The sequence below is a fragment of the Megalobrama amblycephala genome, linkage group LG5, assembly GCF_018812025.1.
Source record: "Megalobrama amblycephala isolate DHTTF-2021 linkage group LG5, ASM1881202v1, whole genome shotgun sequence".
NCBI lineage: Eukaryota > Metazoa > Chordata > Actinopteri > Cypriniformes > Xenocyprididae > Megalobrama > Megalobrama amblycephala.
In genome coordinates, this window is record NC_063048.1 from 12,218,077 (window position 1) to 12,232,702 (window position 14,626).

The 14,626-nt window shown below is 38.0% G+C and overlaps 2 protein-coding genes across 2 annotated transcripts; one reads left to right on the forward strand and one right to left on the reverse strand.

Annotated features, from left to right (window-relative positions):
* Nucleotides 1-3,393: 3,393 nt before the first annotated feature.
* marcksb (myristoylated alanine-rich protein kinase C substrate b) lies at nt 3,394-6,185 on the forward strand. Its single transcript, XM_048190711.1, has 2 exons — nt 3,394-3,749; nt 4,569-6,185. Exons 1-2 carry the CDS (start codon nt 3,663-3,665, stop codon nt 5,181-5,183), a joined length of 702 nt encoding a protein of 233 aa, XP_048046668.1. The 5' UTR covers nt 3,394-3,662; the 3' UTR covers nt 5,184-6,185.
* Nucleotides 6,186-7,200: 1,015 nt separating this feature from the next.
* col10a1a (collagen, type X, alpha 1a) lies at nt 7,201-12,430 on the reverse strand. The gene is given in 4 exon segments (XM_048190710.1): nt 7,201-8,511; nt 8,514-9,605; nt 11,856-11,997; nt 12,284-12,430. Coding segments are annotated over 3 exon segments (1,965 nt in total). The 5' UTR covers nt 11,983-11,997; nt 12,284-12,430; the 3' UTR covers nt 7,201-7,765.
* Between the last annotated feature and the right edge of the window lie 2,196 nt (nt 12,431-14,626).

Genomic DNA, 14,626 nt, shown 5'->3' on the forward strand with positions numbered 1-14,626 from the left:
TTTTACTGCATTCTGCTTTGTCTTAGTTATTCAGTTATTCAACTAAATTGTCAAAATAAAATTTTGATATTAATAAAATACAATAGTTTATTTAGTATTTTACATTGATGACACTTAAAAAAAAAAAATAAATAAATATAATAAATATATATATATATATATATATATTAATAAGCATTATATCAAAGTCTTTATACATTCTGTAAAAGTTTATCCAGGGGGCCCATCTAACCCCTCTTTTAATATTTGACATTTTGTGCTATAACAACTATAGCAAATGTTTCTCACTCTAAAAAATGCTGGGTTAAAAACAACCCAAGTTGGGTTGAAAATGGACAAACCCAGCAATTGTGTTGTTTTAACCCAGCGGTAGGGTTAAATGTTTGCCCAACCTGCTGGGTAGTTTTATTTAACTCAACTATTGTTTAAAAATTACTGTATTGCTTAATTAAAATTAACCCAAAGTATGTTGGAAATGAACATTTATTAATGTTCAATGAATAATTATTAAACAATAAACATTTATTAAATTGCTTATTAATAAATTTATATTAATAAACTATTAAACTATTAAATTTATATTAATAAAATATTAAAGCTTATTAATAAACATTCACCTTTTGTCTATTATTGTTGCCTCTAATTGCATCTGGTTTTTAATTTCCCAACTATTTTGGGTTCATTTTAAGCTAGCCATATAGCAATTTTTAAACAATAGTTGGTTTAAATAAAACTACCCAGCAGGTTGGGCAAACATTTAACCCTACCGCTGGGTTAAAACAACACAATTGCTGGGTTTGTCCATTTTCAACCCAACTTGGGTTGTTTTTAACCCAGCATTTTTTAGTGTATTTATGTGTATTTATTTCCTATAATAACATATTGGCTGATGCATCATCATCCTGCACATGCTAAACTTAAATCTAAATATGTTACAGTTTAAAAGTAAATCCACATTGTTCCTAAGGGGGGCATCTCCCCCATCCTACCCTTTATAAATACACGTTTATGCAAATCATTTAAAGGTGCTAAAGAGGATCTTTTCGTCGACTGAGAAACCAAAGACTGTTAGTGAGTTTTTGAAATGAGCGCATGCGTAAGAACAACCCCCCTCCTTCACAGCTCATTTCGAAGGAACGCCTCCCAAAACTCGTGCACGAGTATTGGAACACGAGTGTTTACCACCGGCATTCGCTGTGTCGTGTTTGTGGATTCATTATGTCGGACTCACCGCAGGTAACTCATAATCTGCAGTTGTTACTCCTGTCTCCTGACAAAAACATTGCATGTGGCGCCTGTGGAGTGTGGAAAGTTACTGGAGAGCGCAGCCGTGCTCGTCTCGCACAAGGAACGTCATGGCAGTGATTGACAAGCCAGAGGGCCAATCGTTTACGCGATGATCGCATAAACGATTGGCTGATGTTTTTAAGGCACTACCTCGTGCACAGATGATGTATATTAATATTATTCCTTTCAGTGCACCTAATAAATAGTCTTTTATCAGTTAGTAAAGACAGTTTCAAGTAATATTGCAAAAATGTATAAAACAAAACATCCTCTTTAGCACCTTTAACTGAAAGGTTGCAATGTGTTGTATTTTTTCATAGATGTAAGGTTAGGGCAAGTCATTACATGTTTCATTAATTATAATATTCACTGACCTACCTTGGTTTGACATTTTACCTTTTTTTGCTGTTTCATGAATTGTTTACCTGAAAAGCCAACAATGGGCATTTAAAGTTACGTTCCATTATGATAACACACAATCATAAATATTAGCACAATGTATTCAATGCAATCTTACTTTTTTTTTCTCAGGCAATAATGTTGTAAATGTTGAAATCACTTAAAAAGGATTGTTTGCCGTAAATTTCAACTCTGTGAATGATATTCTTTCTTCTGTGAAAAACAAAAGGATATGTTTGACAGAATGACAGCCTCGGTCTACAATTCTCCCCAACATCTTCTTTTGTGTTTCACAGAGCAAAGAAACTCATACAGGTTTAGAAGAACATGAATAAATGATGATTTTATGGGTATGTGATTGCATAAAATTGACTTTTGTTACCTGATTTGACTACAAGACCTTTATCTGAATGATCATAATTTGGTACATGTAAAAAGCCAATGGTACTACCATGTCTCAAAAAAGCTCTAGTACCACGTCCCAAAGAAATGGCAATGTGTGCATATGACTTGCAGTGTTACAGATGTAGGCCTATTCGTTATCAGTAATCGGCAAAGATCAAGGTTTGGGCTGACTTTCAAGCATTTTCGATATTATTAGTTTTAATCTTAGGAAATGAAACTCTGCCAGAGGACTCTCGCCCTAAATCAACATCTGTTGCTGCAGCGTCGGCCAACTGTAGTGAGATTTTGAAATATTTTTATACATTTTATAATCATGAACATTTTGTTGAGTCACTTCATGCAGAGAGCTGACTTTTCAAAATGTTTTTGTGATGTTTCACTGGTTAAATTATAAATGATTATAAATATGGTGTGTGTTTTTTTTTTTACCTCTGAAAGATCGTTGTTGATCAAATGCCATAAATATGTCCATATTACAAAGTATGAAATCTGTTTTGTCCTGTTAGGCTGCTTTAATTATATAATACATTTAAGTTTTTTAAAGATAAATGTCTTGTTTGCACAAACCAGTTTGGTGTCGTGAATAGGTTTAATGATTTAGTTTGCAATCTAAATCTCTCCTTACTGTTTCTTGGATTACTCAGACAGATCATTCACGCATTCAGACGTAAACACATATTTCAACATTGCACATTGACAATATTATTATTGTTTGTGAGCAATCTGCTGTGACGTTGAGCAGTTGCCATGGTGACGTGAGTTAGTATGGTGTGTGAAAGTGCGCTTTAGACTATTTCAGTGCATTGAAAACAGCTCCGTCTGGGCTGACAATAAACTGTGACTGAATCTAGGTCACCAGGATTCCTCAGAATGAATTCATCAGGCATGCAATATGTGACTGGATGTTTATATTGGAAAAATGTAATCCAAGGTTGGAGCGTTGGGAGTGAAATGATCACATAGGCCTATGTAGTGTCTATTTAGATAAAGCGCCCTATACTGAATACCCAGCCATTTAAATCTCCGATTTTTGCTATCTCCCTTCAGTTTTGAGAAACCAAAAGAAAGATTTTTTAAAAGACAGGTTTGCGGAGAAAAAACATAAAAGCAACTGCCAAAAAAAAGAAAGAAAGAAAAATAGCAAGAAAAAAGCCCTTTGTGACTGGATTCATTTGTACCGAATCACCAGTTGCTGGTTGCGCGCCCTTCCTCCCCCTCCAGTCAGTGAGTGTAGCCCCTCCCCTCGGCTTCACGGAGGCGTCTGATTGGCTCACACAGCCTTCTGTGACGTCAGGGGTATTTGGGCGTTGTATCCCGCATCTCATTATCAAAAGAGAACAATTTCATTATCTCCATCTCGTATCCCAAAATAATATATTTTATTTGAGAGAGAGCTATATTTATTATTTTTTTCTGACCAGCTGATCACAGCTTTGCCTCTCGTTATCTCTTTTCCGCGGTTTTATTTGAAAACAGACGCTCTTGAGAGCGAGCACGCGACGCGTCTGAGGGAGAAGCTCGCGCTCTTTGTTCATTCATTTGATCTGCGATTCTTTGTTGCGTGTGAAAGCATGGGAGCGCAAATCTCCAAAAACGGAGCAAAAGAGGAGACTGCTGCCGAAAAACCAGCCGAGGCTGCGAATAAATCAAATGGACAGGTAATAACTTTAATTATTATCTTTGTACAGGCGTGTGATGTTTTGAGGGGGTGTGCAGTACCAAAAATCAAGTCGGTTCAAATGAACAATGAGCCGATCAACAAAGGGGACTCTCCACTTTCCACTGAAAATCAACACTTTGTGTTAAATATCGATGTTATTATTGGATAAATATTGAAAACGTGAGCATAAATGCGTTATGTTTGATGTAAATTGCATTTTTCTCATTTGAACGTTGATTATAATTGACCCCCCGTGGTAAAAAAGTGCGTTTAAACGCCGAGTTATTTTTTATTTTTAAATCATAAAATTACAATCACGTTGAAATTCGGTGATCCCGTTCCGATTTTTTTTAAAAAATGGGAATATTTTCGTATCTTTATCAAGCTTTTCCGTCGTGCAAAGCCATTTCGGTAAAATCACCACGCCTTTATTGCATCTTGTTGATAAAATGGAAGTACAAATAAGCCACGAGACAAAATCCATTAGATTTAATATGAGAAATGGCTTTAATATGAGAAGTATCCTTGCAAGACCGCTTATATACTCAACACGATGATCTCCTCGGCTTGATCGGCGCTGGTGGATCTACTCGTCCATCTTGCAACGCTTTCACTTAGATGGCAACAGCATCAGCCAGACAAAGTGCATGAGACTTCACCCACGTGGCGAACCTATAGACTCCAGACAGTGTTTTCATATAGCCTTTGCTATTTTATAGATTGAAAATATGCTAAGTAAATGCAAACAATTGTGTTTTTAAAATTTTTACACAATGCAAAAACACAGCTTATATGAAGCATTTTCTTATTCCCACAGGAAAATGGCCATGCTAAAACCAATGGGAATGCCTCTCCAAATGCAGAAGCAGCCACGGAGGATGTGCAGGCCAATGGAAAGCACTCTGCTGACGGGGAGGTAAAAGCAGAGGAGGGAAAGGCCGAGGAAGGAGGCGCAGAGAAGGCCGCTCCAGAGGGGGATGCGGAAAGTTCCGCCGTTGCGAATGGCGAAGACTCAGCCAAGACAGAAGAAAACGGTTCTACCCCTGCGAGCGCTGAGCCTGCCAAAACCAAAAAGCGCTTCTCCTTTAAGAAACCATTCAAACTTAGTGGTTTCTCCTTTAAGAAGAGTGCCAAAAAAGATGCTGAAGGTGGAGAGGCGGCGGCGGCGGCAGCAGCTGTGGAGAATGGAGAGCAGAAGAAGGATGCTGAACCTGAATCTGAGGAGGCCAAGCCTGAGGCCTCCAGTGAAGAGGCCAAGACGGAGGCTCCAACTGAGGAACCGAAAGCTGACCAACCAGCCGAAAGCAATGAGGAAAAACCATCCAGTGAGGTAGCCGAAGAGAAGCCAGCCGAGGAGAAGCAAGCAGAAGCTGCTCCTCAGGAACCAGCAGCCGCAGAGAGCTCAGATGCCCCAGCCGCTGCCACAGAGTAAGATGGAGGTGAAAAGCCCATTTTAGATGAAGTCCGAGGAGCACAAACATGGAAAATTTGTACAAACCAATGACATTTCAAACCTTCTGTTTTCTCCCATACTTTCATCCATTCTTGTTCCATCCACTACATTGTATATGGCATTTTTGAAGGAAGGAAGTTGGATGGAATGATTGGAAGCGAAAGGCACATTTTCCCCATGTTTTTCATAATTTTTTTGTAGCAGTTTTGTAAGTTGTGTGGGTGTGTGTGCGCATGAGTGAGATTAATAGAGCATTGCTTGTTTCAATTGTTTTTTTGTTTGTTTTTTTTCATTTGTTTTCTTTTGTAGATGAAGTTACATTAGTGTCGTAAGGACATTGAGTTGAAATGTTAGTTGAAGGTACTGGTGCCATTCTATTGGGTAAATCAAGCGTGTGGAAAAAGGAGCTATCAGAAACAACATCATTGAACTATTTACAGATGCTATTGGTCAGTTTTTTTTTTTTTTTTTTTTTTTTTTTTTTTTTAAATACATCAATCATTAAAATAGGTGCTCAAAACCTCAGCAGCTGCGTTGTGCAATTCCCCGCAGCATTATGTATTGGTATTGGCTTTTGTCATTGCTGGATTTCACGATGTTGAAAATGGCTTTATCTTGTTTGTTTTTTCTTTATATCAGTGGTATCAATTGAAGTTTTTTTTTTTTTTTTTTTTTTCTCTCTTTCTGGAAAACTCCTGTTTCATTGAGAATCATGTTCTGAAATGTTTAAGATTACAACATTTGGCCTGTCATGTGTAATGCAGTCAAAGTGGTTTTTATTCCAGCAGATTTCCACAAATGTTTGAAAAAATGCCGGTGCAATCGTCAAGTAGATTTTTCTTTTTTTCCTGTAAATACTTCAGCACCATCTCTACTTGATTTTTAAATGGAATGTAACTGCGTGCAAATCGTTCACAATGCTTCTTTTACCCCTTCATTTTAGGGGCACTCAAAACAAAAATAAAGGATTTAGACAGACAATATGCGAGTGGTTTTGTTTGAGCATTGGTTGTGCAACATTGTCTTTGTAAAATTAATGCCTTCGCATTTATGTGATAGAGCAATTTTGCGAATTTTACAAGAGAATAATGCAAAACATTTCTAACTTTTATGTTATTTTGGTTGAGGTCTTCCAACACTGAGTATTTCTATCCTCAAATCCATTGTGCCAACTCCTACTGAACAACAGTACTATGGTAAAACACCTAATTATGTAACTATGTAAGGGTTTGTAGGTTTTACTCCTCTTTCTCATATCAAGTAGACCTTGAAGTATGAAAAACTTTTCATTATGTTTTGTGTATTTACCCTCAGCACTTGTAAATGCCGTTCTTCTAGATCCCAAGAAAAGCCAAATACTTTCCAAGTATAAGATAAATGTTAACAGACACTACTCTGATGTTTTTAGCCTACCACAGAAGCTAAAGATAATTTAGAACCATGCATTTTCTGCACTCCAGGATGAACTCCACCACTAATCTAGCAACCACATGATGGGTGTGTTTTCACCCAATATTCCTGTTCCTAGTTTAGTTTCTGGATATTCATGTTGAATACCAATGTTAAACTTGTGGCTCCCACCCTCTGCACTCACAGATGGTAACGACTTTACCCTCCAGGTGCTCTTGTCTTCTTTTTTTTTTATTCAACCACATCCCTCAAATCTTCCAAATGCAGTGCCTGCCTGTGGCTTGTGGCTCCTTAGCTTCTGATTGCCTCCACCCAGCGGCTTGTGTTTGACTTGTGTCTCCACCTAACCCACATCTTTTTGGTTGACTGGTTAACTTAACACAGTTATCAAAGCATACTCCTTTACTTCCCTATTCTGTTTTTAAAGACACTACTCTTGGAACTAAAGGTTTTTTGTTTATTTCTAAGGAGCATTTTAAATATGTGTACTGTTGTAATTCTATTGCATTGTATTGTTAGAAAGAAAAGAAAAAAAAGCAAGTGAAAAAATTACTCAGCACACTCAAAACACAAACACAGACAAAACTTTAGGATTTAGGAAATATTTTATTTTTAGCCATTATGTTTTGCAGATAAAAATTAATATTTTGGGATAACATTTAAAGATGTTTATTTGTTTGCTTGTGAGTTTGTTTTTCACCATTTTCACCATCTCACAATATTCAAGTCAGAAATAAGGATGTCAGGAAGAGCATTCTCTGTTTAATCAGTAAGGATACAAGAACAACAATAAAAACAAGACACAAAGATTTGAATTAGCCACTGTGATCAGTAACAAAAATACACAAAAAAAAAACAAAAAAAAAGAGGACAATTCAGGAAAAGGTGAGAAATTATCAGAACACAACTTCACATGCTTTCTCCACACACAAAAATTGAAATAGTTAAGGTTTTAACTGTCTTGCTATCCCTGATAACATATTACATAACTTACTTCCTTCTTATAGGCACCACTGCTTGGAATTTTCAAGTTGAGATGCTTGTATTTCTCAGAACAATAGCACAGTCTGTTGTGCATTGAGGTTTGCAGAACAGGATATTTTGTTTGAGAAATAGTGATGTTTTAGAAGTGATATGGTTTGATCACCTTATCACGTGGAGGCAATCAGGAACCCAGAGAAAGAGCAATGGACGTTATCGGCAGCAAAAACACCATTAGCCTCATCATCAGGGATCTGAATATAAACAGTGTCCTGCTCATTGAGCTGAAGGACAGAACTACCAGACATCTGATCCACAAATCCCTTGTTGTACTCATCATAGGTAAACATGACTGGATCACTATTTTTATAAAGTGCCACTAAAGCATTAGCTCCATTCACATGCATGGTATAGGAGAAGTAATAAATTCCTGGAATCTGGCAGGTGAACAGACCTGTCTCGGGATCATAGTGCTGCTCTGCATTATACACAATCTGATCAAACTTAATTGGGGTACCAGATGGGGGATAAGGTGTCACAGTTGCAACAGTGAATGCAGACACAGGACTTTTGACAAGAACTGGGAATGCAGTTTCACCATGGGCCTTCTCAAACATGACCTCACCAGGAGGACCAGGAGGGCCGGGAGGTCCAGCAGGACCTGGAAGTCCAGCAGGCCCATCAGATCCAGGAAGTCCAGGTGGACCCTGAGGTCCAGGAATTCCCTTGGCAGCCAAACCAGCTGGGCCAGGTGGTCCAGGAAGACCTGGGTGGCCTTTAAGGCCAGGTAAGCCTGCAGGACCTGCTGGGCCAACGGGGCCTCTTGCTCCAGGAGCTCCTTCCTCTCCTTTTTCACCAGCTGCTCCAGGATATCCTGGAAGACCCTTTGGTCCAGCAGGTCCTGGTGATCCTGGGTACCAGGAGCACCTGTGTTTCCAGCATCTCCTTTGCTACCAGGAGCACCTGTAGCTCCTCTTGGACCAGGTTGTCCTGTTGCTCCTGGATATCCCTGCTTGCCCTCAATACCTTGGGCTCCCTGTTCTCCCCTGTGCCCCTTCAGCCCTGGAGGTCCCATTGGACCTTGATCTCCCTTATCACCTGTTGCCCCCCTCTCACCTGGGAAACCTCTTGCACCTTGAGGACCAGCTGGACCCACAGGACCAGTAGCACCTGGATATCCAGTGTGCCCTTTAGCACCTGGCTCACCTTTCTGACCTGTTGTACCTGGGCTACCAGCTACTCCTCTCTCACCTTTTACACCAGGTTCACCTGGTTTACCATAACCTGGAGAACCAGGAGAACCAGGAGTACCAGCTGCGCCTTGTGGACCTTTGGGGCCAGTAGGGCCAGGCATACCTGGGGCACCATTGTCACCTGGCTTGCCAGGCATTCCAATTCCAGGAGCACCCGTTTGACCTTTTGGACCTGGTGCACCCATTGGTCCAGGTTCTCCATCACGGCCAGGTGAGCCTGATTTACCTGGTTCACCAGGAGATCCAGATTTGCCTGGTCTTCCAACACCAGGCTCACCAGGCTTCCCTGTAGGACCCATTGCTCCTGCTGGACCTCTTTCACCTGGTGGCCCCTGAACCCCAAAGCCTCTTTCTCCTTTTTGTCCTGGCAGACCAGGAATACCTGGATGTCCTTTAAGTCCTGGCTCTCCCCGTGGTCCCATTGCTCCCGGAAGACCTGCTGCTCCAGGTTTGCCTGTTGAAGAAATGCCTGCAGGTCCAGGGCTACCAACAGGACCAGGCATGCCTCTGGGGCCTTGAGGACCAGTTGCACCAGTATCTCCTTTAGGTCCAGGTGCACCTGTGGCTCCAGGTTTGCCAGGTCCACCTGGAGAACCAGGTTTTCCAGGTGATGAGTAACCAGCAGGACCAGGTGGTCCAGGGGGTCCCTGTGGTCCTGGTAGTCCTTCACCATCTTCTCCAGCAGGTCCAGGGGGACCAGGAGGTCCAGGTGGGCCTTGCTCACCAGGGATACCTGGTTCTCCTGCTACGGATACCACTGGAATAAAACAAGGTGGAATTATAGGTGGAATTGGCATTTTGGAATTTACTTAATGTAATTAAATGTTTTTCATGTAATTCTATAGTGTATGTTAAAGAAATTACATTGACTGTATATACTAAATGATCTGAAAAGTATAATATACTACAAGTACAATATACCAGTATAAAAAAAATGTTAGAGGACCATGCCAGATAGAATTTAGACAGACCTCAGAAATGTATGACTAAAATTTGTTCCTGTAAACAAATGGTGCCTTTCACCCATTTCTGCATTGCTAGAAATTGTTTTATTGAAGAAGAGTTCATACAGGTTTTTTCCAATAGATCTGTTTTCTAAAACAACAGGAAGTCAGTATCTTCAATTATGTTGAGTATGAGTATATGAGTATGCACTCAGAGGATGCTCTACAGATCCTCTACGATCTTCTTTTTTATTCAAGTCCCTTTTATCAAAACAGTGTTCAGACATCAGAATTAATACATTTGAAACTTCAAACCTTGTGTATCACTGTATCACTGACATTTGTGTCAACTAAAATATTTTTTCTTATCTTTTTGTCATTTTTGTGCTTGCCTCAAATGTTTAGGTTTTAACTTAAATTGTTATATCTGTGATTCTATTTTATTCTATTCTCTGAAGCCTTCAGAAACATTTCATTCCTACTACAATTACAGTTGTAATCTTTATTGTTTTTGCTTTATTGTTGTTTTTGCTTTATTGTTTGACAAAGGCCTACCCAGAATGTCTATCCAAAGACTTGGTGGGTGCAACTCTTTCCAAATATTGTTTTGTGAGTTTAACTTAAAAGCTGAGGTACTTTAGTATTATATGTAATTTATATATTTCTATTCATACTATACAAATTCAGAACCATTCATTTTCAGGATTGCATTACAGTATAATTTTTTTTGTGCATTGTATAATTCCACTGTAACAGGGATTAGATTCTCCAGTGGAATTATACAATGCACAAAAAATAATTTATATTGTAATGCAATCCTGAAAATGGATGGTTCTGAATTTGTATAATACGAATATATATATATATATATGCGGCTAGAGCTCCGGGATTTCAGTTTTATAATTGCCTTCATGTGGTCAAATCTATTGGTTTATAAACTACATCATACCAAAGGTCATTCTTGGAGGCACAGCTTTAATGAACCAAAACAGATGTGTCTAGATTTTATTCTGACACACCCAGACAAATCACTTTTCAACATGTCTCTAGAGACTAATTCTAAATAGCTGTTCATAACCTACAAAAGTTTGTTGGTTTTGACATGCATATCCTTTAAAAGCTTAAACAACACTGAATCACTTCTTCTCAAATCATATTAATCTGTGTAGTATTTTGTTGTACAATATCACCAATCAAATGATTATATTTGAACTTTGAATATTTCATCAAACCATGCAGTTAAAGAGATTCTGTCATTTACTCCCCCTCAAGTTGTTCCAAACCTTTATAAAGTTCTTGGTTCTGCTGTACACAGAGGAATATATTTGGAAGAATGTTTGTAACCAAGCAGATCTCTTCCCTCATTGACTGCCATAGTATTTTTTTCTACTATTGTAGTCAATGGGGGGTGAGATCTGCTTGGGTACAAACATTCTTCCAAATATATTCCTTTTTGTAAAGCAGAACAAAGAAACTCATACAGGTTTGGAACAAATTCAGGGGAAGTAAATGATGACAGAATTTTCATTTTTGGGTGAACTATCCCTTTAAGCATGATATAAGAAAATGATATAAGATTTAACATATCAAATCTTTCATACATCCTTCAACTTATTGTTCAGTACTCCAAACTGGATTTGGTTGAAGGATGTGTGGAGAAAGATTACAAAGATGCACTAAAAGATCAGTGTTATGTAAAATTCATTTTTACTAGCTAAACTAAAAGAAACAATGTCTGGTATTTAATCAGAGACAGCAAAACAGACTTTATAGTACAATGCATCTGTAGAGGCATGACATGAATCTACAATTTGAATATTCAAAAGCTTAGACAGGTTGCATTGTACTATTGGAGGAAGCACTGTGTATCAGTAACCAATCAGTGGGCTGGACTGCCCATGAAACTTTTCTATGTGCATATCTAATTGTTTAGTATTTCCTACATATAAACTGAGTGTGTATTAATCTAATACGTCTTTAGATTAAACATTTTAGATGGAAACACAGATCTTCAGTACACTGCAGAAAGCAAAGAAAAGCATTTTTCATTTTTAAACACATACCATGGCTTTTCACTGAGTAGGGCTGGTACTGGGGGGCCTTCATCACCTTCTTGACAACATATCTCTCACCATGGGCAGCCGTCAAGGCAACCAGGAGAAGAAGAATGCTTGATGCTCGTAGTTCCATTTTCTGAGGTCAAATCTGCAATGGAATTGAAAGAGTTAGATGTGATGATGTAAAGAAAACTGCTGCTGATGAAGGCTGAAACATTCTAATGGAACAATTAGATCATTAGTCCATTTTTTAAGTGACAGCTAAACTATGATTTCAACTTCCATTCCATTATTATAATTTTGTTTAAGCCATAACTCAAAGTAGTATACAAGAGCAGCCTCCCATTTGCACCTGCTGATAGATGCCCCTCAATATCAAGGCCTAGTTTCCCAAAAAAAAAAAAACCAAAGGAGAAGAAAAAATGGACACCTACCGGCATACTTGGGTTCCAAATAAATAAGAAGTTTAACACAGCCGCAGCTCCCACTTCTGAATATCCTTGTGGTAGGAGCCAGACAGAATCTGCTGCTGCCTAGCACAATGATGAGGGTTTTTATACCATATCTGGCCCTTGCATCATTAAAAAAGCACCTACCACACTAGTACCTCCCCTCTCATTGCAAGGCTGTAATTACCAAGCAGATTTTGCCCACTGTTGGCATGTCACTTCAGGATGGCTTTTGCTTTGAGTGTTTAGACCCATGATTAGATCTTGTTAAGCTCCCCTCAAAGCTGCAAAAGATGCATTTTAGTCCTAAATTTAGGTAGAAAATGTCATTTTTAGAGTATGGATGGCCTGTATGATGTGTACTTCCCTATGTAATGTTCTTATCTTTAGAAACATGATGTAAACAATAATTGACATAGAAGTTAGTCACTTTTTTAAGTTTTGCATTGTATTTGGCATTGCATTGCAAATGGGATAGTATATTATAGACAAATATATATTTTTAAATATTTCTATCTATCTATCTGGAAATTTTAAACAATTAATGCTACTTGTTTGAAATATACACAAATATTATATTATATATTTGTATATATTTGTGAATATCTATCTATCTATCTACACTGTAAAAAGTAATTGTTAGTTTAACTTAAAAAAGTAAGTTACCTGGTTCATTGAAATTAAAAATTTGAGTTAATACAATGAAGATGATTGGTTTAATCAACAGAAACTCAAAATATGATGTTATATGAACCACAGTAATTATTTAAGTTGATTTGACAAAAGAAAATATGTTGTGATAACAAATCATGAAAATAAATGTGTACAATCTATCTATCTATCTATCTATCTATCTATCTATCTATCTATCTATCTATCTATCTATCTATCTAAATGTTTGCTATTAAAAGCTACTGAAAATTGTTTTAACAATTTCTGCCTTGTCTTTCTGGTTGTCTTTCCAAATACCTCACTTTTTTTGGACTGTCTGGTGAATTCGAATTTCTCCCAGAAAAACATATACAAAAACATAAGGGGGAAGACAGATTCAGCAGGTTGGTGTGGGAACTGAAAACCTCCTGCTGTCCATGACAACAAACACGATGGATCCAAATGTGTCTGACCATTAGAGAACACATTTAACTCTTTTCCTTGAGAAAGGCTCATACAGGAGCCACTTTGACTCTGTTTGTTCAGCGTGTCTGTTCTGAGAGTGTGTGAGGCTTTCATAAAATTTACTATTTCAGGCCAAACAAGTTTATGGTTCTTTACGTGTGTATTTTTGTAAGTGCTTCACCCAGAAACAGCTAATAAAGAATATATAAAAAGACGTTCTGGAAAATACATCTGACTTTGACTTTTTTACCCTCTTGTGTGGGGGAGAGCGATGATAATTTCTCAAAGCGTCCAGAAGGTGGCACATTTTGTACAGTACTCTTTATAAGTGCACGTCTTTGAGTGTTTCTGGATTTGTCAGCATCTTCCTCACTAAGCATTTCTTGCCATTATGGTCCTTTCATCATGTTTTTTTCCTTAAATTGGGTCTTCTCACACAGTTCTCCCTCACTTTCTGAGGCTGCTGCTGGGTTTTTTCTCCAATTTATTTTTGGGCGCATGGGAAACGTGCACACCCAATTAATCATACCCTCTACAACACAAGAGTGGTCTTGAGGTAAGATCATGATCAGCTATGTGCGGCAGGCAACAGCTCCTAAATCTTTACATAATAACATATACTGTATGGTTCTGCCCTTATGATTCCATATACTGTATGATGTAGGCCTACTCCTGTTCACTGAAGCGGAAAGACTAGGTTAAATGGAAGATCCCTTTTGCACACATGATGGAAGATTTATGCCACATAGTGTATCATTAAGTGTTCCCTGAACATGAAGTTTGTTTCAACATCTCCAATTTTCTGAATTAGTCTCAATCAAGTATAATTTTCCAAAGTGGTGCCTAAATAGTTTAGAATAATAATTGCATTTGACAGGCATTGTTTTAACATGTTCTGCTCCTGAAAAACCAAATTCTTTGACTTGGTAAAATACCGCATGCTGAGAATTGGAAGACATGCTGTTTTATAGACATGGCATGACATCTAAAAGAAAGATCACAATATCAGCTGTCTGCAGCAGGTGTCTGATTACAACCTACACTCAGACACTTAATTTTTTCCAAAGACATGATTTTTCCTCTTCCTTTAATTCTGATGTGATCAACGGTGTTTTATTTAAAGGGATAGTTCACCTAAAAATGAAGATTGTGTGATCATTTAGTCACTTTCATATCACTTTTCACCTGTATGTTATTTTTCTGTGAAACACA